General features: G+C 39.8%; 1 protein-coding gene across 1 annotated transcript in view; it reads right to left on the reverse strand.

Moving 5' to 3' along the window:
• Positions 1 to 14,364: 14,364 nt before the first annotated feature.
• Positions 14,365 to 25,487, reverse strand: part of DKK2 (dickkopf WNT signaling pathway inhibitor 2) — a 41,103-nt gene continuing 29,980 nt past the window's right edge. Inside the window, exons 2-4 of the mRNA XM_048305140.1 lie at positions 20,260 to 20,410; positions 19,442 to 19,591; positions 14,365 to 18,970 (exon numbers count right to left, since the gene is read on the reverse strand). Of these exons, the coding sequence (XP_048161097.1) occupies positions 18,720 to 18,970; positions 19,442 to 19,591; positions 20,260 to 20,410 (552 nt within the window). The 3' untranslated portion in view covers positions 14,365 to 18,719. The remainder of the gene's footprint in view (positions 18,971 to 19,441; positions 19,592 to 20,259; positions 20,411 to 25,487) is intronic.

Raw genomic sequence — 25,487 nt, forward strand, 5'->3', positions numbered from 1 at the left:
TCTATATTTATATATGGACCAAAGTTCCTGGAAGAAAAAGTTGATAGGTTCAAGCATGAGTCCAGTATAATGATAAATTTTGACTCCCTACAGATTGCTTAGTGCTGACAGAAAAAATACTTTGGAATTCTGCTGACCTTTTTCCCATAAGACATGGCCCCAGTTACTCCTAGTTACTGGCTTCATATAGTACTGTCAGTAAGAATAACTGCTCTTTATTCTGTGCAAAACTTTGTAACTTATCCAAAGTACAGTGTTTGTGCATGAGATAGAAGCAGGTAGGGAGGGAGAGGGAGCAAAGAGGAGCGGCAAGACTTGCACTTCGAGAAATTGTTTATTTTACTTTTTGAAAATCACTTCTTCCCCTATTATTGCCCTAGCATTCTTTTCCCCACAATTGTTATTGGTTTTTGCTTTACTCTAAGATGAGCAGTGTGCAAAACAGAAGATGGATCATGCAGTAGCCCAAGCATGTTTCTTGGAAAAAATGTAAAGTATCTCTGAGAAGAAGTTTTTTGTTAGAAACAATGTTCAGTGGGGTCTTCATTCAGAGAAGAAAGGGAAAAAAAGGAGAAAGGAGCTAATAAAACCTGTGATTCTTAGTTTTTTTTATCTGGTGGAGGAAGGGCATACGTGTCTGATTCTTCAGAGATGGCTTGGGTGTGGTGGACATTTCTGGCTTCATTCTCACTGGACGCGGCGCTGGGTGTCAATAGCACGCAGAGCAGCACATCTGCATTTTCTGGCCTGGGATAGCTTATTTCATTACTACATCCGTTTGTGGGGAGTAGAGAGAGAGAGTGAATCTGCTCCTTAGGGAAGCAAATCCAGTGAAACGCTCGTGCCAGAGCTGCTCTGTGCTCCGTGCACAAGCTATGTAACACTCGAACTGTATAATTGAGAGCTGACTGCAATTCCGTTCATATTAACTTATGGAGGTTTCTTCATTAATACATTTAAACTTTATTGTGTGAGAGTGAGAAAGTAATCTTCAGAGGAAAAGTAAAGCATTCAGTAAAACCTGAGGATCTGTGCAATGTTCTGCTACCTCCGTATCTGGACAAAGGGCATTCCAAGGACATGGCAGAGGGGCTGCCCAGCCTCAGTGCTGGTGCTTCCTGCAGAGTGGAGGGGATCTGCCAGGTGATGATTCAGACCACCTGAATTAAGGACTTAGCCTCCCCCCAGTGCTGTCAGGAGCCCAGCTTCCTCGTGTAAGTGCTTGATTTAGATGCTTTACAGGAATTACACACATTCCTCACTATTTCTGAGCTGAAGGTTTGTTTCTGAAACCTGTGGATCTACACATGTCATAAATCAGTGTAGCTCAGTATCAGGTTTGATTCTGGATGACATTTCCTCGTGTGGACTGAGCAGTTTAGCACCAAGGCTAAATGTATTCTTATGCTTATGATGCATTGAAGTAAGTGGAAATCCTGACAGCACTGAAGCCAAGGGCAAAATTATTTGACTTCAGTCTATACTTCAGTTACACAAAGATGGATTTAATCTCCTGTTAACTTCTAGGGGCTTGGGGTGCACATCCCCAGAGAGCACTTACTCGCTCCTCCCTGCTGACTGCCAGTAACTTCTTTCTGATTTTATTATTTTCTCTCTGTCATAGCTTAACATCTTTACTACTCCATCCCACTTTCCATTTGTCAAGCACCGAGGATCTCTCTTTGTGTCATTCCACCCTCTCTTTGGAACAACTTTTTTCTGTGCAAACCTTTCCCAGTGAAACTGTTTTTGTCTGTGGTCTTATGTTCCTACTTCTTTGGGAACAGGAAGAGATTGCATGTTTTATCTAGTGAGTGAGATGTGACCATAGTTTAGACCGTAGAGTCTTGAGGCATAAGTCTTTATCTTCCCTCTTGTTGAAATATTAGCTATAGTTACAGTTATCTGCTGCTTTTAATTTTTGTTTCTTTGATCTTTCCATAAAAAATTGATACCCTCAAGTATCAAATCATTATTCAAATGAACACATAGAATATAAAGAAATATTATTCCAAGAAAAGATTGATTTCCATTGCATTCAAAGCCAATTTTTTGCATGTTGTATGGGCACAAATCAAGATCCAGGGCTTTTATGATTTATAACCTTTCTAATAGCAATAGATTGTGTCAAAAATACCATTTCATCCTTTATAACGTTTTTCTTTCTTTTTTTTTCTTTACCAGTAAATGGCAAAGACTGCAGTAATGAAAACAATGTAAGCATAAAACTAAAAAAAAAGAATGCTTTTGTACAATTCCTTCACCGCTCTTTCCCCAACCCATTTGCGTAAGAGTCTTATCCTTTATCCTAAGGCAAAAAATGAGGCATTTGTTTATAACATATAGCAGAAGATACACGATCTGTTACATCATTGTTGACCATGCAAATAATTATTTCTACTCTGTAAATTGGTCTTCTTGATTATGATAGTTAGGAAAACATCTGTTTCCATTTTCACATGTTCACTGATTTTTTTTTGTGATGAAGACCACCATTAATGTGTAGCAGGACTTGATTAGGTATTATATTGATGAAAAGCAATTAATTTGCATGCACGTAAGTCTCACTGGCACTTGTTGAGGATCAGGGTTTATTACTATGATAAAGACAGTGGGTGAGTCTGTTAGGTGAACAGATGTGAGTACAAGAGACCCTAAAACTTTGTTTTGGATATTTATTAAGAATTACGTAATTTGAATAGTCTATATTTTAACATAGTTTATTAAAATATAGTATGTTTTATGCAATTTATATAGTACAAATGTGAGCACATTTAATAAGCTGATCTTCAATAACAGTTAATACTGGTAATCAAAGGGGCAAGTTAAAATGAAGAAAAACATTGTGACTTGCACATGTAGAAGTGAAGTGATATGGTAAATGATCAGAGAAATATGAAGGACATTTTAGGAAAGGGCTGTTGCCAAAAGAACATTTAAGCAAACCAATAGACCCCAATTGTCTCAAGCCTGAGACTGACAGGAGAACTGCAGATTGTCTTCAAGTTTTCTCTGTCTCTGTCTTCTAAAAGCTCCCATTGTCTTCTGTCCTTCCCACAAGCTGGGAATTAGTAAGCAAAGTATTATCTCACCCAAGGGAGAAGCAACCTGACATTACCTAAAATGAAGAAGAGGGGAGCCTGAACGAATTAACAGTGAGGAGCTGAAGGCACGATGCTTGCAGATGACTTTAACAGTTGGGCTACTTCACAGCGTGGATGTTATTTATAGCAATGCAGCTAGAGGCATGATCACCTGGGGATTTCATGGGGTTTAACTCAGAGAAGCTTGCTCTGACCACAGGTTGGTCTGGATCGAGCATTTGTTTTGCAGGAAATACAGACTGTCACAGGTAGCTCGTTAGAGTGACAATGACCAGGATTGCTAATTGGAGATAAAGTTCAGAATATGGTGAATTGTGAGAAGGCACAAGTCAGCCATCCTCCCATCTCAGGGTATCCACCTCCTTGCTTTCTGGTACTTTGTTGTGCTCCACCTAATAGCCAGGAAATGGCTATTAGCTGACCATTATAACTAAAATTAATATGGGATGAGAATAAACAATACACTTTGGGACTCATTATTTGTCTTCCAGATGCAGGGGGTGAGGAAAATATGGGAGTTACTGTTTACCTTACAGTCATCGTATTCTGATGGCCACAGTCCAGGCCCTGACTAATGGTTTTGAAATGCTGAGGACAGAAGTTAAACAGGCATCTACATCCCAGACCCCACTAGGGAACCCCTGATTAGTGTGTGGAGGGTGAGAAGCAAGGGAAGTGTTGGAACTTGAAGCCTGGCCAAGAGCATAAAGCCCACAGGGCTTGTGGCTATTGCAGGTAATAACAAAGGGACAGTGTCCATAGGAGGGTAAGAGAGATGGTTCAGGGAAGGGCAAGTCAAGAAGGCAGAAGGCTGAGGAGTCAGATGATCTCTGCTGCACATTTCAGTCATGGCTTGGGGAAAGCAGTGTGGCTGAGCAATGGATCTGCACTGAGACGTGCCCACAGGGGTGTCTCAGTCACCGCTGCGCAGGACCGTGCACAGGAATGATGGTGGGAGCACAAGGAAGCTCTGAAGAGCCGTAAGTGCCTGTTGAGAAAGCTGATGGGTAAGAACATTAGAAAACCTGGCAAACACTGCTGGCAGTTTATTTTATAGCTTTGTTGAAACAAGTTTCACAGGTTTCCTGAATGCTGCACTCTTGTCATACTCTCTGATTTCTCATTATGTTACATAGATTATCTGGGTCTTGGTGTAATTATTCTGTTTAAAAACATTCAAGAAAACAACATGCAGGAGTTCGGGACAAATGGAAGTCTGGGTTGTGTTTTAATTTTTAGGTTTTCAGGAAGCAAAGTATTGTAGCTGTACTATCAGAGTGGCAAAGAGAAATTCAAAGAGAAAAGGTGGTAAACTTCAGAAACCGAAGCATTTTATTGGGCCATGAGTGAAGAATTATAGCCTGTGCTGTGAGTAGAGACAACTCTCCCATTTAAGTCAAATGAATAAAAATGTAGTTTTCTACTTAGTGAGACCATGGTACTTTCTGCCAGAGTACCGCTTGAGAAAATATCACAGTCAAAAATCCAGGTGAGGAAGTTTCCTTGCTTTTCTTCTTGCAGAGGTTTTCCTGATTGCATTACTTATGACAGACCAACCAAAGCCAGACACAGTTTGCTGGACACTATACAAAGGGTAGGTAAGAGGCAATCTTCCTGCCTTGAAGAGTAGTATAGGAATAGACAAAATGGGAAGGGAGAGTGGTAATGCACAGCTATTAATGTTGTGATGGTAAGTGGCATGTTAATTCTCGCTTTTTGGAGAAGAATATTGTTTAGGGATTAGAAAGACTAGGAAAAGGGGAAATCTGTAGTAAACAATAGGGAAAGAGAAGATAAGAAGGGTGGCTGTGGAGCACTACAGAGGTGAAGGGACTGAGATGAGATTGGAACAAGCTTGGATCAAGCATCTGTTATCAAGGACAGCTTAAGTCGAGTCAGAGTAGAGAGAATATTTTCAGTTCCTGCTTTAGCTTTTTCTACGGCTTCTCTGCTGGTGGCAGTGCCTGGTTGTTGACTCCACGCAGTTTTCTTTTGCAAAGCTTCTGTGGCTTGAGTCAGGGGAGATCCCATCTGTGGGGAACACATTGCCCTTGACAGGGGGTGTCCAAGCCCCTGGCACGGTGACTGTGGAGTGGGGAACAGGTGGGGCACAGGTGGGGCACCAGGACTCCCACCCTCTCCTTGCCTCCAGACTGAGCCCTTGAGAAGCTGCTCTCCCAGCCTGAGTCAGAAAGGCTTTTAAGCATGCAGAGTGTGTCTTGCACTTGAGTAAGAAGGATGGCATGGTATGTAGGGTTTATAAGTGTTACAAAATTAAATAGACTCTTTTTATATCCAGGTTATTAGAAGTTTATCAATAGGATTTAAATTGAAGTTGCAATTCTGAAGGTATGTCTGCTAATGATATGACAGGTGCAAGGGTTGCAAGAGCAATGTAACCATTACAGCAGTCATAAGAAAAAATATTTAATGGGAATTATTGAAAAATTCAACTTAAAAGCCAGGAGAATTACTAAGTGGTTAATGTTTCTGAAAGTCGCACTTAATTCGACATCATCAGATATCTTAGACAAATGACAAATCAAAAATGCCCCCCATTTCACGACTGGTATCTTAGGACTTACGAATACATATCCCTAAATTAAGTGTTTTGTCTCTGCCTTGTAGAACACTTACCTTGTAGAAACAAATACTGGATTTTTTTTTGTTTTTCTAGAATTGTACATTCAATTAAATCATTATAACCATTTTAAATGTGATCTCATTCAAAGACGAGAAGATTACTTCAACTTACTGCATATACAGGAAAAAACACAGTAGAAATCTAGCCCTTGAAATTTGTTATATAAGATAAAAATAATTTAAAAGCTTAATCCTTTTTTATTAAGCTCAAAATGCATATATTAGACAGTTGGATCTGTATTTTTAAACTCTGGCTAAGAACATGCCTTCCTTTAGAACAGCTAAGTAGTGTAAATATCTTTCTTCACCCTGTTTATTGTCTAGTATATTCAAAAACCATTTTTACATATTGTGTTAGAGTGGCTGTTTTTCCTTTCACCAATCAAGACCATTTCCAAAATATTATTTCCCAATTTGTGTCTCTAAATACAGATTTTTTAAATTTGTGCTTTGTTTTCCTAGCTCAGATGTGTTTGAAATACAACAAAAAGGTCTCTGAGGGACAAAACTAATACAAGTAGAGCTATACTTTTTTTTCTTAGAAACATGATGTCAGTGTTTGAAAATATTTAAAAGAGGTTGAATTTTTTTTTTAATTATAGAGAATATATATATATAGTGGTCCTTAAGGCTTTTTTTTCATAAAACTGCAGGTGCACATGGCCTCTTCCTTTCCTGAGGAGACCCCTCCTCCTGTGCTCTGTGATGGCTGGATTGTGTCACCCTTCTCAGCCCAGCGTGGCTCGAGCTGATGGCTCAGCTCACATGGCCATACCCAGCATGCGAGCAGCTCCTTTGAGAGGCACTTGTCAGGAGGAAAGAAGGAATGCACATCTCCAGCTTATTGCCACCTTGGGTCTCGTTATAGCAAAACTGAGACTGCCAGTTAGACTGAAGCTGAGAACTTGACTTCTCTGGGAATAGGTCCAAGACCACCGAGCACTGGGTGTGCAGAGCCTTTTACCAGCACATCATCAGGACAAGGTGGAGTCCCTTGGTCATGGCTGGACTCAGACCAGGGTGCTTCTGGTGAAAGGTTACAGGGTTTGGAATTGGCTCCACAAAGTGCCCTGTTCTTATCACCCTCCTAATTATTGGTTCTGTCTGGACCCTTCCTTCTCTCAATCAATTCCTCCACCTGCTTAGCTGGCCAAAGCCGGCACCTGTCCTCACTTCTCCAAGCAGGCTGTTTTTAATTCACAGCCCTGAAATCTCCCTTCCATCCGTCCAGGGTTAAGTTGCTGTATTTTCCAGGCAAAAGATAAAAAAATAAGATTGACGAATGAGTTTAGCATATGACCATCATGCATCAGTTATTAAAAAGAAAGAATAGCTGGAAGGTCCATCTACAGCTTGTTTGCCTTGTCCATATGGGAAATGGAATTTAAATTACCACATTGTTTTAGGAGTAGTTTGTAATCCCAGTATAGTGAAGTCATGTTTTTCATGGGATGGGAACAGCAGATAGTAAGAGTTTCTGCAGTTAGCATGATACCAAGTGTGATGGCAAGATACATTGAAGTGTTTTTGTTGTGGATGGAAATGTTCAGATGCAGAACCAGCCGTTCTACCTCCCTGGGAGAAGACACTGAGGAACTGCCGTCAGCTGGCTTGTGTTTGCAGTGTGTCTTCCAGGATACCCCCAACTTGATTCACTTTCTCACTGAAGAGGTGGAACAGCTTCCCAGAGCCTGTAGCAGGCTCACTTTATGCAGAGTAGGAGGTTTTCCTTTTCTTTTTTTTTTTTTTAAACAGTACTGTTCTAGCCTTTTTTGATTTGAAAACTCCTAATTTTTTTCCAGCTTACTGACAACAGGCATACTTCCCAGTTTAAGGTCTCTGAACATGGGGGTTTCATGGACCACAACTTGAAAACTGTTGTAGTGTGAGGCAAGACAATGCTGTGTATTCATTTGACTTTAGGAATTATTAACAGAATAATTCCATCTGAAATTTGTGTTTCCAATCATACATGGTAGTAAAAATAGGAATTATAATACACCTTTAGCTGTGAATTTGGATGCTCTTGTGCTAAGTGCTGTACAAATACAGAAGAAAAATTCAGTCCCAGCACCAAAGGGTTTAGACTTCAGAGAGGTGGCTGCAGACTGGTGGGGGAATATGTAAAACAAAACAACAGGGCCATGCCGGTGGTTCAGCTGCTGTCAAAGATGCTTGTGGGTGTCCTGGTTGTCTACAGGGAATCTCTTCCAGAAACAAAGGGTTAATGAGACTCAAAACTCTGGCTGAAAATTTAATGATTAGTTAATGAGAGGGTCATCATCAGGCAGGCCACTAGAGCCAGAAGGAGGGAGGGATGCTCAGGAAGGCATGATAGATGTCCCTCAAGGGTCAAGGCAGCACTGTACTCTGTTAGAGGTTTGAAGAAACAGAACAAGAACCAGATGCAATGAGAGGCAGTTTATAAAATATTCATTAGGTGGGTGCAGAAACTGCACCATGCTAGCATGAGATATGGGAAGGTTAAAGTATCGATAGTGATAGATCTTCAAATATTGATCTTAGGCAGTACTTGACCCACTCTTCCTGCTGTGCATACACTGCTTAAACCTCTCCCTCTTGTGCACCAAGGGTACAACTCATAGCCTCTGTTCCTTACTGTGCCAGTTTGGACGAATTTGGAGGAAAATATCCTCTGATAGAAGGCAGGTTACAACCACCCCTCCCCCACCAGGTTCAGGAAAAATGACATTATCCTTGGAGGAAAATGAAAGAGAGAAAAACTATTTATTTAACAAACACACAGGAAAAGGATAATAATACTAAATAATAAAACCTCTCACTGTGGAGAGAAACCTGGGAAGATTTTAGAGTCCTTTTGTAGGTGTGGTCTCTCTCCTCCTCCTCAGAGCTGGGTCGTGGACCCACTTCTGGGGCCTCAGTGGAAAATTCTCCCGATGCATTCTGATGTTGAAACAGTCCAGAAGAGAAGAAGGGAAAAACCGAAGTCCCAGAAAAACAAAGTACAACTCTCTGTCTCCCTCCAGAGAAAAGGAGCCGAAAGCTGGCTGAAAAGCACGAAGGGTGCTTCCTCCGCTCTTGCTGCTGCAGAAGCAGAGTGTATATCTGTGTCCTTGAACAACTGCTTTGAAAAGTTCACTCGGTTTTTTTCCTCCCCCCCTCTCTCAGGCTCAGTTTAAAGGCACAGAAAGGCACAAAATTAATTTCTGGGCATGGAGGAGCGATAGGGGATACACGTCATAAAGTCACTCCAAGACACTCACTCATCTGAAAGCTACAGGTCTGGTATGAACTCAGTGTTGAAGCTCTCCCTCTTACTCAGTGGAGAAACAGGCAAGCAGCAGACAGTCATCTACAGGAGCAGCCTCTCTGACATGGGGCAGGTGAATTATTTTTTCAGTGTCTCTCGTCTGTATAATCTTGTCATGCCTCTTAACCTTCAGACAGTTAAAATTTGCTGAAAGGGATCCTCTGCCAGGTCTTCTCTTTGACTAAATCCCTTATTAAGTCCTACACATTTTTTAAATAACAGATTTTAAAATGTAGTAAACTTTTCTAGGAAACTAGAAACGTATTATTATTATTGTTATTATTATTATCGTTGTTATTGTTATTGTTGTTATGTTAATACATAATACAAAAGTTTTCTAGTAAACTTTTTCAGTAAAGTTCCCAGGAATAATCAAAGCTACTTTTTCTAGAGAAAATGTGCTTTCCAATCCTTATATCACACAGAAGGGAAGTTATAATCCATTTCTCATTGCCAATATTTCCCTGCTAAGAACAGGAAACCATTCCTGTGGCTTAGAAAGGGAAGGATGGAGTCTAAATTTCTTGCTATCACCTAAGGAAATTTTCTAAGTGTCAATGTTGTAGTGTTGGGTTGTTTGGGGGGTTTTTTTGCAAAAAAGATGCAAAACCAATATTGAACATTTGGTTAAGTATAAAATAAAATAATTCATTGGCTTGGAAAGGACTTTAAAGATCATCTTGTTCCAAATCCCCTGCCACAGGCGGGGATACTTCCATGAATCCAGGTTGTTCAAAGCTCCCTCCAACCTGGTCTTGAACACCTCCAGGAATGGGGCATCCACAGCTTCTCTGGGCAACCTGTTCCAGTGCCTCAGCACCCTCATAATAAGGACTTCCTTCCTAATATCTAAACTAAACCTGCCCTCTTTCAGTTTAAAGCCGTTCTCCCTTGTCCTATCACCACATGCCCTTGAGAAAAACCCCACTCCAGCTCTCTTGTAGGCCCCCTTTAGGTACTGGAAGTTGCTGTAAGGTCTCCCCAGAGCTTTCTCTTTTTCAGGCTAAACAATTCCAGCTCTCCCAGCCTGTCTGCAGAGAAGAGGTGTCCCAACTCTCTGAGTGTCTTCATGGTCTCCTCTGGACTTGCTCCAACAGGTCCATGTGCTTCTAATGTTGAGGCCCCAGAGCTGGACAGAGTACTCAAAAGGAATTTTTATCTAAAGCTGTCCAAAAATAAAAATCCCTGATAAAAACCTGCTTTCTATCCTGAAATGGAAGCAGTAAAAGAGTAAATGAAAACTTTTCCATAGATTTTGCCACCAGTTTTAGTTCTGATGAGCTTTAAGCTATGGCATTTAAGTGTCTCCACAGTTACTAATTTAAGTGTCAATGAAGCTGATTTGAGCTGTTGATCAGCTTAGCAGTTTCTGTGCATGTCTCAGTCTCACCCATTTTCCTAGATGTAAAAGCCTCATTGAAATATGAATGGCTAGAGGTGCCTTCTTCATCCAAACAGTAAAAACAAATGTATTTAAATATGAAACAAGCCACCTTCTATCTCAGTGATTTCAAAGTCAAATGACTTTGAGGGATATATTATTTGATACCATGTGTGAGCTGTGCTTTAGGACAGTGGTTTTGACTGTTTAAATGGGCTAAGTAGGTAAAATACAGTAGCTTATTATGCACAGGAGTATTCTGATGACCTACTGCTTCTTTCTAACATGAAGAATTTTTGTGTCAGGTTACCTTCTCTCAACCTCTCCTTACTTTATAGCACTCCATCATTATCTTCACAGTAATTTTCTTTCTAAGACAGTCAATAAACCCTCAACCCTTGAACCAAACCTCCTTATTCCCCTCCATGAATCTTTTCCTGCAACTGTTTTCTGTTCCTGTAATGTTGTTACACTGATCTCTGAAGTCTTTTCAGTTCTGCATTGAGTTTTTGCTGGGTTTGCTTTTATTTTTCAGGCGAGGTGACCTGTGACACAAGGACACTTGGAAACATTACCGAAGTGCTGCACCTCAGCTGCTGCAACTGGCTTCTGTAGGACTTTCTGCCTATTGGATCGTTGCTAAATCAGTCTCTATATACTCAAAGTATTTGTATATCAGAGATGTATTTAAGGAAACACCTAGAATGTACTGAAATAAACAGGAATTCTAGCATTTATTTCAAGCTGTTGCAGGCTTCATCTCACATTTCCCTGACAGTTTTTCTACTTGATTTTTTTAGTGCACAGTAGAAATTAGAAATGATCATTCAGTTCTGCTTTCTTCTACATTCCATGCCATTACTTTGATTTACATTCTGAAATTGGGTTAGAGGTGAAATAACGTTGAAACAGTCTGGAAATTATTAGAGTTTATCTTTTTAAAAAATTCAGATATGTGAACCAATAATAAAAAATAAAACTAGATTCGAACTCATAGATGAAAACTAATTTCCTGTGTTTTTTCTACGACATGTAAAATTACTCTGATAACACAGCTGAGGAGCTGTGTTTGGTCATGTATAAATGAAACTCTTTGTCCAGATGGGAAAGGCAACACTAGGGAAGTTGACCCTTTTTATAGGTAAGACACAACTTAAGCAATTCCATCTTTGGTTAAAATGAATGCATGCAAAGCAACATTTCTTCATACAAGTGTCTTCCCATTTGCCTAATTAGAGAGACTGTCACTAACGGTAATGACTGTCAATGCACAAATTGTATGGACAGGTTTCTGGCACCATGATGGGAATTGCCTGTTTACAACTAAGTATTTTCAATAAGTAATTTTCACATGGGTGAAATCCTGTTGCTGTAAATGCTGAAAGGTGTACAGCAGTGCAATGTCTGCTGTGATGACAATATTGCAGTCCCAGTGTCGCTCCAGCATTCAGGTGAGTTGTACTAACACACTTCCCTATTTATAGTTTGGATCATTAGTATAGTCCCTGTACAATACAAGCTGAGTGCTAAATGATTGCACTCTGTCCTGGGTAACTTTTAGTTTTCAGCATCAAACTTTGGAAAGAAAATTTCTTCATTTGAGTTTTTCTGCTTTTTGAGTATGTACTTTGCGCATTGCACGATATGATATCCAATTGCAATCATATTAGGATACATTTCTACAAGAGCTTTCAACATGGGAATCTCAACATGTTTCAGAGTTGGTACTTGAACAAACATAAGGAATTCTGTATTCTGCTTCAAAGCTTCTGGACATTTTGGACTTATGTTTTGAGTTGCAAATTTCATGGAAACAAGTTCTGCAATGGCACTTATTATTGTGAGATTCTAATTGTTGTCAGGCTGGAGACAGTATGAGAATTGTATTTTGGCATTTTTACATCTCAGTCTGCCAAAACTAAAAATCCAGAGATGCAAAGAAATGAAAATTAATCTGATGAATTCATAGGTTTTGACACATTTTGAGTTCTCACTGGAAGGTGTGGTAGCAGAGGGAAGGCCTCTTGCTTCAGAGTTATTTACAGCTATCCTGATGAATTTCTATTGGAGACCATCTACAACCTGCAGACTGTTCCCTCCATAATCATTGATCTCCACACAGGTTGGAAGGAAACTCCAGGATAAAGAGCACTAGCTTTCAAGTAATTAAAAAGTTTTTATAACTGAATCCAATAGGTCTCCAAACTTTAAATATTACCAGCTAGCAGTGTGCTGCATTGACAAGGGCAGTTTTCACCCTCTTCTCAGATATTAAGAAAAAGACATTGCCCAAATAACTTTGAGGTGGATTGTTCTAAAGCTTTTGGTGGTCACTGGATTCATTAGTGTGCTGCATTCCAAAATTCCTGGCAAATTTCTTCCAGACCTGTGTCATTCATTACTTTCAATGTATCTATATACTTCAATGGCTCCATTAAAAATTACTGTCACTAAGGAAAGAAACAGTACTTGTGGGCGCTAGAATTAAAATTGTACTGAATTATTAAATGCTTAATACTTTATCTAAAAAAAAAAAGTTTGCAAGTTGGAGTGAATATTGCTGAATAAGATACTCTCAGAAATAAATAGCTTCTGAGGAATAGAAAGTGGGAACAACCATACCATAGCAACCACACTGGTATACATTTCTGATTTGTTAACTACTCTTTGGCCAACTTTGATAACAGCAGTGGAGAATTACAGTACAAGCTTTGCCAAGGTCCCTAAAACAACAATTTGTGTCAAGAAGTCTTTGTGTGTTAATGATATTTTCTTCTCTTTTTCTAAATATTTTTTCCTAAAAAGGAAAGAAAAAAAAATTAAACAAAACCCACCCCTGTGCTTATTAAAATCTTAGTTTCCTCTAAAAGATTATTTCCTCTGCTTCAGAAAGTTGGCAGGCAGCAAACCACTTCTAAATCAAGCTGCAAGCCGGTACTGTAAAAAGCAGGGTTTATTGGTACCAGACATTTGTAAATAAGTAATTGACACGCATGCTATAACAATAAGCAATTCCAAAAAAAACCAGGGAGCTTCCAGAATAAACAAATTTGCAACGAGCTCTATCCAGTGCTATATATCCATCAGGGTCAGTCCCATCAGTGGTGGTCAAAATAACAGCTCCAGGACCAGCTGGAGTTCTGTAAAGAGCAGCCATCTCCTGCTTTTGCCTCTTGTTTCCTTCTGCACAGACGTTCAGTGGGATCCCTAGGCACAGGCAGGCTCTGAGCTATAGCAGTGTTATCCAAAGAATACGCCTGAATCCAAAACCTCTGGAATAACCAGGATTTGGATACACAGAGGACCAAGGTGAGAGGCATACTACTTCCAGGGGAAATAGGCTCAACACTTCAGCTTTTGAGGGACCTGAGTCACTAAAACATGCCTCCCCTCTTTGGGTCAGTGTTGTGGGGTCGTGGCTCAGGAACAGAGTGCATTTGCCCTTTCCCTGCTCTTAATTACTGTGTGGGATACCATTAATGGTCATGGTGTTTGCAAATAGCTTTTAACTACGTTTTGAGGCAGCTTGTGCCCTGTACCCACTGTTTCAAGCTTTGGGCTGGCTCCCACCCTTGCTACCTCCAGCTTTTTCTGTGCTTTCTCCTTACCTCCTGCATTGCTGCCACCAGCAGGGCTGTGTAAAGCTGGCAGAGCAGTTGGGGGGGGCTGCAGCAGACATCTGGGGCTTTTCAGTAACTGATAGAAGCCATGTAAAGTTGAACCTAAACAAATGGTAAGAATAGATATAGGGTCTGTGTTGTACTGTAAACACTCTTTGGTAGTGGTGAGCATCTGAAAAACTGTATTGCTGATAAGGCACTTGAGCTGAAAGTCTCTATGTCAGTGAAACACTAGGATTTAAATGACGGAGCACAGAAGCTAACTCTGTTTCTTTGCTCCTGTCTCATGCAGCAAAGGAGAGAGACCATACCTCAGACTGGTGATCAAGGTAAGAAACCATAACTTTATTACTAATGTGATTTAAAAACAAAATTAATGATGCCTTTGTGTGCACTGTGCCCAGAGCAAAAGAAATCCAAAACAACTGCTTTCCCTTTGTCAGGCACTACAGGTAAGGCTGCCTGGATGAGGAGGAAGAGTTTTTCTCCCCCACTGTGGGCAGCTATTTTCAGAACACATGACTGACAATCCAAAGAACAAGGTTTCTTTATTTTTTGCAAATGTGGTCTCAATATTACATAATTCTCTTAAGTCTTTGAAAATTAGAGGATAGATCTCAAAGCTCCTAAAAGCCTGATCTTAGAGCCTCTTTTATGTGAGTTTCCACTGGTTTTGGCCTTCAGGATCTCTTTCTTAAATGGCTTTCCTAGAAGGAAAGGAAACTGGAAGGGGTGAAAAATACAAATTTTGATAGCTCTTACTTTTGCTAGTGGGGGTGATGATGCAGAGCTCTAAAGTGAAAGCAGAGAAGGCTGGTGACAAGGAATAGTTTAGGAATGTCTCTTCTCAGCCTCTGCCTAAGATGGTGTTTGGTGAGGGCTTTTTTGCTGTTGCTTAGACAATGAGCTGGAAAGTCAGAATATGCAAAAGATGGCTTAAATTCTGGTGAATTTTGGCTTAGGTGTCAGGTGCTGGATGTATGTTGCTGAAAGTGTTATAGAAGTAAGCAGATAAATCTATTTTAATTGTTTTCATTAAAAAATGTTTAAAATCATAAATACTATAGGTTGCAAACAACATGAGACTAAGCAAATAATACAGTAATAGATATACACCCACATTTATACTGTAAATCAAATATACGTTGTTATAGAGTAAAAATCCATTAGTTTTAGGAAAGTTAATAAGTATTTCCAAAGAGCTGTTGCACTGCTGAGGCTATTCTAGGCTAATAGGAAAATTACTTGAATTGTTCAGCAATAACATCTTGTGTACTTGTGTCATGACAGCAGATTTCTGAAATGTTACTGAACCAAAGTCATTCTTAATTCCCGTGATGAGTGACACAGTGAGTGAGAGCAATTATCCCCAGATTTAGCTGTTCTTTTATTCTCAAACTGATGTATATTTCCACAAAACATTGACTGACTGGCTTCTAAACAACCAAAGTTCAGTCTTACGAAACTGCTTGCATGATACTCGGTTCAGCTATGTGGCTCAGTATTTGTGGTGTGCAAGGAACTGCCTGTGCCTATTGTTTTTGTTCCCAGATTAAATCTCTGAAGGCTTTGGCAGCCTCTGTTGAAGTCATTGGGCTCTCAAAATGCTCACAACTTTATTATGTTGATGTTAAAAGTGTTGGAATTTTCAAAGACCCACCAACCAAATATTGCAAATGACAGTAGCTAAACCTTTTCATTTTATACCATCACTCGTGTGACTTGGAGACCATTCCGTCCTCCAAATGACATCTGTTGGAGCAAAGGGTTACCAGAAACAAGTAACAGGGATATCAAGACCATTGCTCAATAACCACAGCCATAATTTTGCAATATTTATTGTGCTCTGCAGGAGTTTTCCTGGGATCAAAACTTGGCTGGTTTTATTAACAGTATTCTCAGTTGTGTCACATGGATTCTTTCATGGTATTAGAGCTGAATGCTGTAACTTGCCATTTCAGAATTGCTAGTTATAGATTTTGCAGGAGTGTATTTGCATGCTGTAGGCTCTCACAAAACGCTATGTAATTTGAATACCACCCTTATCCATCTGGTATGTCCCTCTGGTATGTATCACTGCCCAGGAACTGTGTCTGGACACCTTTCCTATTTAACCTGGCTGATCTTACATTACACAATCAGGTGCATTATTTTCAAAATGTATTCTTGAGTGTTTAGGTGTAAACTGACCCAAGAGAAGCATACAGGTAGTTGTCAATTAAAGCAGCTTTTAGAAATGATGTATGGGGATTTTAAGATGACCTTCATGTTTTTTACCAAAAGTCAACCTACAAAGAGACACAAGTAGAATCAGATGTATTTACTTGCATAGCTAAGATACACAATTTTTTTTCAATTGATTTGCATGGCTTTCTGAAAAAAAAACTATTCTTCTTAAGCAGCAGGTAAGGAAAAGAATATGGATAAAATATTTGGGGAGAAATGTGAAAGGAAATTTAATATATTTAATCTTATTATACATTTTTCTACATTAAAGTCAACAGGCTGCAAATATATTTTGCTACAAAGCTTTGTGTAAGAAATATCTCTATAAGAAAATACATCTCATTAAACATTTCCTGTAAATAAATTATCCCAAGTAACTGTGTTTTGCAAGAGCAAGATGGTGGGTAGGCCAATGATAAGAAGAGCTAAAAATTGCTGAGACCCCATTTCTGCAACCACCCTCCTCATGCTGGGTATCAATTTCTTTTATATAGTGACAATGAGACCACTTGAGTTCCTCTGCTGAGCATGTGCTGTGTCAGTGTAAATAAAACTTGCAAAATTGGTTCCTGGACTTTTTTAGTATCTTGAAATTTCTGAGCCTTATTCCTGTTCCAGTGACTTTGGAAAACACTGGAGTAAGCAGAGTTGTGATGATAGGACTCCAAGATAGAACTCAGACTATTATAAAACAGAAGCTCCTGTCTCTGAGCAGTCCCTCTAGGTCAATAAAAACTAACTCCAGTAGGGAAAGAGGTGTGTGAAATACTCTATCTTCAGACTTTTGCAAAACATAAGGGCAATGTAGCTGAGGTCTGTGCTCTAATTAGGAAGGCTGAGTCAAGTGGTGTAGCTAAGCTAAAGCTTTAAAGCATCCCATTGGTGGAAAAAGGTGTCAGGTAATGGTGGCATGGTCTTCAGAGTTAAACTACATACTGGTCTGCCCATGTTGTTCAGAACTGAATAAACAGAAAAGTCTCTTGTATTACAGAACATGAAAATGGGTAATTATAAATGGGTAATTACAACTTAGCAGTAGGTCAGTTATAGAATCAGACTTCTTTAAAGTAATATCAGTCTCTTTACCAAAGTTTATACAAAAGAATATTTGCAAACAAGTAAAATTTTAAAGGTTTGAAAAGACCTAGGAGACAAGTCAGGGAACAGAGGTTGTCCTTTTTTTAACCAGGACACAAACAATGAAGGGTTGGCAGCTGTTTCCACAGTCTGTGTATTTCCATCATTGCTGGCAGAACACTCCAGAGTGAGAGGACTTCAATTTCAGGCCAAATATGTGCTGAAGGCTGGTATGCTGTGGCATCACATGATGTTTAACAAGTCATTTGTGATCATACCATCTTCTTACATCCTCTTCTGCAGAAGACGAGGTGCTCAAAAGATCCAACTCCTTTTTCTTTGCTGTCTTGAGAACAAATCCATTATACTGCTGCAGAGTCCCATAAAATGTAAAAATTTGAGCTTGTAGCATTTTGCTCGAAACACCTCAACAAATGTCTATATCCTCTATTATTACAGCAACAGAGAAGCAACTTCAAAGCTTTTCATATTAAGCACTTCAACACTCTGCTATTTCTTTTGGAACTGTCTATAATGCAAGAACGCTTAGGCAAGGAGAGTATATTTAGGACTAATGAGGAACTGCCTGTATATAATTCTGGATTCAGCATGCACACATACTTGCTTCATCTGTTCTACCCAATGTATATTAGCAGTAAACGAGGCAAATACAAGTGATTAAGTGCCTTACTATGACATTGAACTACATAAAGCATTTCAATTTACCCATGTATAGGAAACAAAACCTCTTTAAATGCCTCCTCTTAGATAAACTGCTGCTATTTTGAAATTTTGAGATAGCCAGTTTTCACCTTCTTCATAAGGGCCTGCAAAACATAGCACTCTTGTCCTGCAGGAGTGCTTTCTTTGCTGAAGTGTCAGCCCTGAATAACAAGGGCGTGTGGACATTCACAGTAACTTTATTTCATTTCTTACACCTGCAATGTGGCCAATAATGTGTTGACAGATGAGTCTTCCTGGCATGTACTGCTTCCTATAGGAGTACAATGTATACAATTTCTGTGGCAAATCCTTACCACGCTGGAGACCCACTGTAGCCCTAACACTGAACCCCTGAAACATCATGGGACAACACAGCAAGGTAAGGTGACATTCATTTCCACTCTACTTGCTTGCATACTAGCATTTCCCACAAACTGTAGAATTATTTACAGGAGAACTGGGCGGTAGGTGAACCCCAGCTACACTTGTGTTTACCACCAGCTCAAAAAGAAATGCATTTGGCATGACTTCTACTCCTACTCTAACTGTTACTTTAGCCATTCCACTTTCATTTGCAGTCCCCTTTTTCCACCATGCCATAATGCATCAAACACATAAAGCCACAGTCACTTTTACTATTTCCCAATCCTTGTTCAGATTTTCTGGCACACATGAAGTCTTGATTTAGAAGAGGAGGTTGCATCTTTCCATACTTTGCAAGACAAACCCTTGGCACAGTCACATCGTTGGAAAATCTCCAGTCCATGGGACCCTTTCTTGCGCTGTTTGGTGCACACCTCCCCCTGATGCAACACAGGCTTGCAAATTTTGGTCCAGAAATGGCGAGCACAGCAGTGTCCCTCAATACAGTCTGATGACCGTAGGCAGGGATCTCCTTCATGTCCTAAAAAGAGCAACCAAATTATTTTATCTCATGGGAAAACATGAAAGTACAGATTCAGTGCAGACTTATGCAAATGAAACTCAGAAAAAGGAGAGGTGATATTTCCACCTGTGGCTATTTGAAGTATGTAAACACAAGACTTAGGAGAAATTCTGCTACAGGATTGTAAGCACAATTACAAGTGTTCAATTACATGGCTATTACAAGAGGAGGATGTCTTCAGTCTTGCACAACTGATAACATGATTGTCAGACCACATCTGATACAGAGAAGAAAGCAGATGCTGTTTCAATCACAGGAATGTCGGTTGACATTACATCACTTTCTGAGTCATGCTGTGAATTCTCACAATAGACATTCACTCCCTGTGAAATTACTGCCTATTTCTGGTTTCCACCACTGTATCTGAACAGCAATAATATGATTCATGACATGAAGGAACAGAGCAGTCCAGCCCAAGTGTGATCTTACCTTTTATGTGTGACAGCTTGGATCGGGGCCTCCCCAGGTTGTGCCATCCCAAATCCTTGCTTGCATAATGACCATTCTTCTTGTTGCGTGGCCCTTCTAGAGCAGGGATGTGAGGAGTAAGGATGCTTTCAGTTACTGGAATGCAAATACCTGCAAGGAAAAGACAGTCACTCAAAGATCTGCATAAGAGGAAAAGCAGCTGAGAGACATGCACTGACCAGGTCAGGATGATGAAAGCACTGGGGTTTGACCTCAGTGACGCTCAGCTCCAATCACACGTTCACTTCTGGTTCCTGGCACTTAGCTTCACAACAGCTCTGCTTCACTCACTGTCAGATGCTCTCTCTATCACTCTGGCTTTCTGGTCTGAGCCCCTGGAGACCTCCTTACAGACATGTCTCTCCAGCCTCCAGAGGAAAGTATGGGAATGCAAACAGTATAGTTATAACCCTCCCCAGCCAGAGTAGATTCAGGATTCATGAAGTCTCCTTTGCTTCCTTAAAATATGACTTCTGTGCAGTCTTCCAGTGGATCAAACCACATTGAATATAGAGCTGTAATTTTAGGCAGCAGCAGCAGTATTTTTGTGTTTTCCCACCACAAAATATAAAAAAAGACTGGTAGTACCTGACCCCTAAACATAGAAATACTATTCAAGAAAATTAGGCAGATTGGCATGAAGTAGACGATTAAATTTTCTTGGTTTAGAAATAGAAGTCCCATCACCCAGGAAAAAACACTTGCTGGGCACACACACAGAAACAGATGATGTCAAAAGGCTGATTTTCTGCAGAAAAGCCCAGAGCTGGCAGCCATACCGTTGTTGCAGCGGTTCCCGGGACAGCACATCCCATCCCGGTGGCAGCGCTTCTTCTTTCTCCGGCACATCATGCATGCAGACGTGGCTTGGTGAGGGCTGTGGCAGTACCGCCCAACCTCGCATTCCTTGTCGTTAGTACAAGGATAGGCCTAGTGGGGAACAGAAAGGTTTACAGTGAGGCACTCTTTTGTACAAGGAATGGATGCAGCCCATTAAAAACACCCAACAAAACAAGCAAACAAAAAAACAAGAAAACAAACTATCACCAAAACCTCCAAAATAAAACGATACCTGAGGTAACAATTCATGGGGCTAGGAGATGCACCTAAGGAGGCTCCACTGCAGCCATAGAGCAATTTTTAAGCTCACACAACTGCTGGCCATTGCTTAAAGAATAAGAGAGATACAACCTGCTCACTCGTAATTTAATCTTTCCTTATCTCAAATGTATGTGGGCACAAGAGATCTCATATTTTTGTGGATTCAGGGATCGGATTCATAGACAAGAGCTTAAAACTCCACAATGAAGAATCAACAGGGTCATGAAAGCCGTAAAAATACTGAAACACACCCTCCAATAGGCAACATTTCATTTGAAACTCCAAGGAGACATTTTTCCTTTGACAGCTGTCAAACACACTGGTTGATAATAAGCTTAGTGTCGTCACAGTGACTATCTGCATTGCAGTCATTCAAATGTCTTTGCAACTGCACCACTTGTCCCTGGCCCACACCAGTGGGACTCCTTGGAAGTGAACAAATATCACTGGTCACCATTTCACTTTGATAATCTTTAGTTCACTTACTGTCTTAGAATACTCCTTAAACTTGCCACCTGCTAAACAACACCCTATGGTATGCAGCATGGAATATATTATAGAGCACAAAATATCTTGCACATATAATTCCCTGCAAGCAGATACATGGGTATACAATTCTTCTATATTCATCAGAGCCAGCATTAACTCACAGGAAAACAGCCTTTTTAAAAAAGGATGCAAAAGCACTGCATTCTCCGATAAAGTTTGTTCCTACAAAAGGAAAAGACAAGCTGCTTGAAGGAGACATAATAACACATAACTGCCACATTCCAGGATGCTTTCTGCTGACTCCCACACAGCTACAACTATGCTATCTTTCTGAATCTAATTTTACTGCCTATTAAATTAATTACAGATTTTTTTTTCCCCATTCCTCAAAATTATACTTGAGGAATTTGTTGAGATAAAATAGGTGACAATAAATTCTGTGCACTTCCTGGAAAATTATGTGTACACTTCCTCAATTAATTTTCTCCAGTATTTCAAAGAAATAAAACTGCTGCTTTTCAAAATGATTTTTCAATAAATTGTTCACCCCAAACAAAAAGGTCAACATCATCATTGCAGTGTAGAATGATTACTTTTCTGTAATCATATTTTAAATCAAGACTTATATTGCTCTCAGAAAAGAAAAACTGCGAGGCCTTTGACAATTCACTTTGAAAATTGTTCCTTTATATGGAGAAACTCTTATTTATCTATCTTCATACCATTCTGTTGAGAATCACATAAGAAACAAGAGGTCTTCTAATAAACCAAACAAATTTCTCTAATGTCAGTAGTCGGAGGGGAAACTAAGCCGTTTTTCATGTTACTTCATGAGTTGTTTTCTTTGTCAAAATTTACTTCACAGTACCAGAAGTGCTGGCTGGATATTTCCCAAGTGCTGTTGTCTCATTACTTCTGCCCTCTGAATATGTGGCTTTGAGAATTTTTCCAGGGTGCAGCTGTTTGGAGTAATCTGAAGGATGTGGAAGTCTTTTAGCCTTAAGAGTGAACATTTCCTCAAGAGGATGAACATCAAAGAAGGACAGATCTTGTAAGCTAGGAGTACTAATAACAGAAAAATGCAAACACTCATCTTTTTGGTACTCTTAAGGCATAAGCGATTCTACTTATTCTTGCGAAGCAGAGCTAAAGTGCTTTTCCCTCAATCTCATCACTCCTTTCCCTCATTTTTCCACAAATAAATAAATAAAACTGACTTAAAATTTATTATACAGTTACCGTAAAAGTAAGACGTCCCTGATTTAAATGATACCTTACTAACCTAAGGATCTTCCAATGCAAAAAAAAATGATTTTATATAGACTTGTGCATGGTTATACTGGGTTTAGATAATATTAACTCTGCTAGCTGGAGAAAATGCAAATAAAAAACAGATGGACTGGCTAAAACCTGGAGATGAAGGCATTTTAGACCCTTGTCTGTCATCAAGACCTTCATAACCACATCTTTTTTCCAATATGGGCATGTGGTATACACCTGCAACTTGTCAGCAAGAAGCCTACTTGCAGTTTTATTTTGGTTCCTCAAATAGCTTTTCAAAAAAAAAGAGTTCCCTGATCCTGAATGGTGCTAATGAATGCTCTCAGATACCCTATCTAGTGATTGCTTTACTTTTGACTTTTAAGCTGAGTGACATGGAAAAGATATTTCAAGATATGCATCTAATTGTCAGTTCTAAGCTCTGTCCTTGAGAATGGTAAGAGTAATAGAAGACAACTTCAAAAACTGCTAGGGAAATCAACACAACCCAGCCTTTCTTCCTAATCTAGAGCCCATTCCTAAATAAAAATAATACTTTTGAATTACAATAAGCCAAAACTAACCTACCTTAGGCAAATGAACGCAGCACATAAAAAAAAAATTCTGTTACATGTAGCTCAGACAACACCTAGCAAGTCCAGTGAACCAGTCATATATAAAACCATCTTGCAAATGCCTGATGCCATCAACTGTTTCAATCTGCCAAAACCACCACGCATTTATAGCCTGGCTATCAATCACAGGGACCTTGAAACAAAAATGCCTATATAGCCTTGTGTCTGTTTCCTAGTCACTAGACATTCATTGGAATAATTCTTGCTCTCAGGAAAGTAATTTCTATTGCTGAGTAGCATTCATTATTAAAAGAGAAAAATAAAACAAAATAATATATTGTGTACATAGCCTTTGCTAGCAGGAGGGAAATGCATCCATAATTATTCCTTTGTTGTCAGTTGAGTCAATCTAGGCATGTTTCTTTCTTAAAATACAGGGTAAAGAAAACACACTTGTAAAAATGTGCATGTTAACTATTGTCTATGCATAAGTTAAGGTTTTCAAAATCTCCTACACCACAGCACCTGGTACAGAGTCTTTACGTTCAGAGTATTGTGGAGAACATTTCCTATATACAACACAAAGACACAGATCAGTCCCAGATGCAGAGGGAAGAAGCAAGCTGTAAACCAGCTCTACTTCCCCAGCAATGATAACTAATTCTATAAGGCACATCATCCCTTCACATTCTTCAGCTATACGTATCATTTTCTGGTTGTAAATCTCTATCCACTAAACATAGCTTTGATATCATGGGAAACCAGATGAAACTGAGATAAAATATGTAGCACTCCCTGAAGCTGCATTTAAACAATCTTATTTTTTTATCCCAGTTACAGGCAATCAAGTCACCCGTAGGATGACATAAACTAGATTTGCCTGTGATAATGAGTCACATTTTCAGAATGTGTTGTCTGATTAGGAGCATTGTTTACTGACATGTTTTTTCCTCAGCCATTCCAATTATTTTTGTATCCTTGTATAAAAGACACTGTTGATTGCTTGTCCAAAAATTTACAGCAAAGGGATTTTTGCAATGTTGGAGGATTCAGGCTAGGTATTGAAATGGGTGTTGCTTGTGCTGTGCCAAAATGTCACCTGCATCAGTCCACCACGACTAACTTTTACCAGTAAGGTCACAACAACACAGAAATGTTGAACTTTTCTCTTGAAGAGAGAGAATATTCCTTCCCTTCCTGAATTTATATTCAAAATTCCATGAGTGCATGATAGAAGTACTCAAGGGAAATTATGCAGACAATAGAGGAGAAAAGTTAGGGATTTTTATAGTTGAACAAGTCCTTCCAGGCTACTGAAGATCTTCCTTTTTTTATTGACTTCCCAGGAAGGCTGAGTAAGGAACTGACTGTCTAGATTTTGTGACTAAGTGGGTAATGTCGTTCCCATGATTTGAGAACCATGGAGCAGTGAGGTTTGTGTTTACCTTTGTCTTCCCCTTTTGACAGAGGACCTCTTAGCCCCTCTTCTCGGTGCAATGACATTTTCTTGATATTTTTTCTGGAGTCATTTGCTATCACATGTATTTTATAGGCACCACAGAGTTTCACTGCAAGCTGTAGCAATACTAAGTGGTGAGACTGCTGTGCTAAGAAGTCAAACAGTTTGAGTCTCTCTGTCTGGCACTATAAAAAGTAATGGAGAAACACTCCAGGGGAAGAGTAAGACAGATGCTGTAATGTGCTGAAGGGTGGGGAGACTGATGGCAAATATACTTTACTGAGCTTTGGGAGATAAGGTCTTGAATTTCAGCATGGCTTCCAGCAAATAGTTGAAGACAATATTCCCAGCCAGGTCTTGGTCACCAGGCTCTCATTTGTTCGTATTATGAGGTCTCATTTGTTTTTATGCTGAAGTACTCCCCGCCATACTAGCTAACTATGTCAGTGAAATTTACCTAGGCTGTGTCATCACTTATCCAGCACAAGCAGTCCTAGACACCGCTGGCTTCACACCCACCTTCAACGCTGAGAGGAGCTGTGCCTAAATATGTGTTCTGATGGAACAGATATCAGTAGTGATTCCCCCAGAAGCAGTTAACTTTTTTTTTAAACACGTCATAAAGTCCAAGTGCAGAGTCAGTCCTGGCAGAAAACCATGGCTACTACCACTCCCAGCAGAAGAAACAGCATGGAATTTGTCCATTAGCCTTTCACTGCAGATGCCAAGCAGCACTCAGTAAGACAGATGAAGTCTCATGCATCACAAAAATGACAGTATCACTGCACTTACCGTACTGGACACTCTGCCGGATTTGGTCCACACAATCATCCCCTGATGATAGTGGGGACTGAACTGAAGAAGAGGAGAAAAGCCTCGACCAGTTGTACAGCCAGAAAGTGAGAGCTCTCCAGAGCTACCAGGTCAGCCCTTTGTCATCCTCTCTCACTTGGCCAAGAGGCAGTAGCTATATTGCAAAGGTGAGACAAGGAAATGGACACGTACATTATCCCAGGAATGGCCTTGCTTCCCAGGTACCCGTATGTTAGAAAACAAATTTAGGCTCTTACTCGGTCTTGTACGTACTATCCCTATTTATTCATATCCTGTGCAAGTACCCGTG

The sequence above is a fragment of the Corvus hawaiiensis genome, chromosome 5 (genome assembly GCF_020740725.1).
Source record: "Corvus hawaiiensis isolate bCorHaw1 chromosome 5, bCorHaw1.pri.cur, whole genome shotgun sequence".
NCBI lineage: Eukaryota > Metazoa > Chordata > Aves > Passeriformes > Corvidae > Corvus > Corvus hawaiiensis.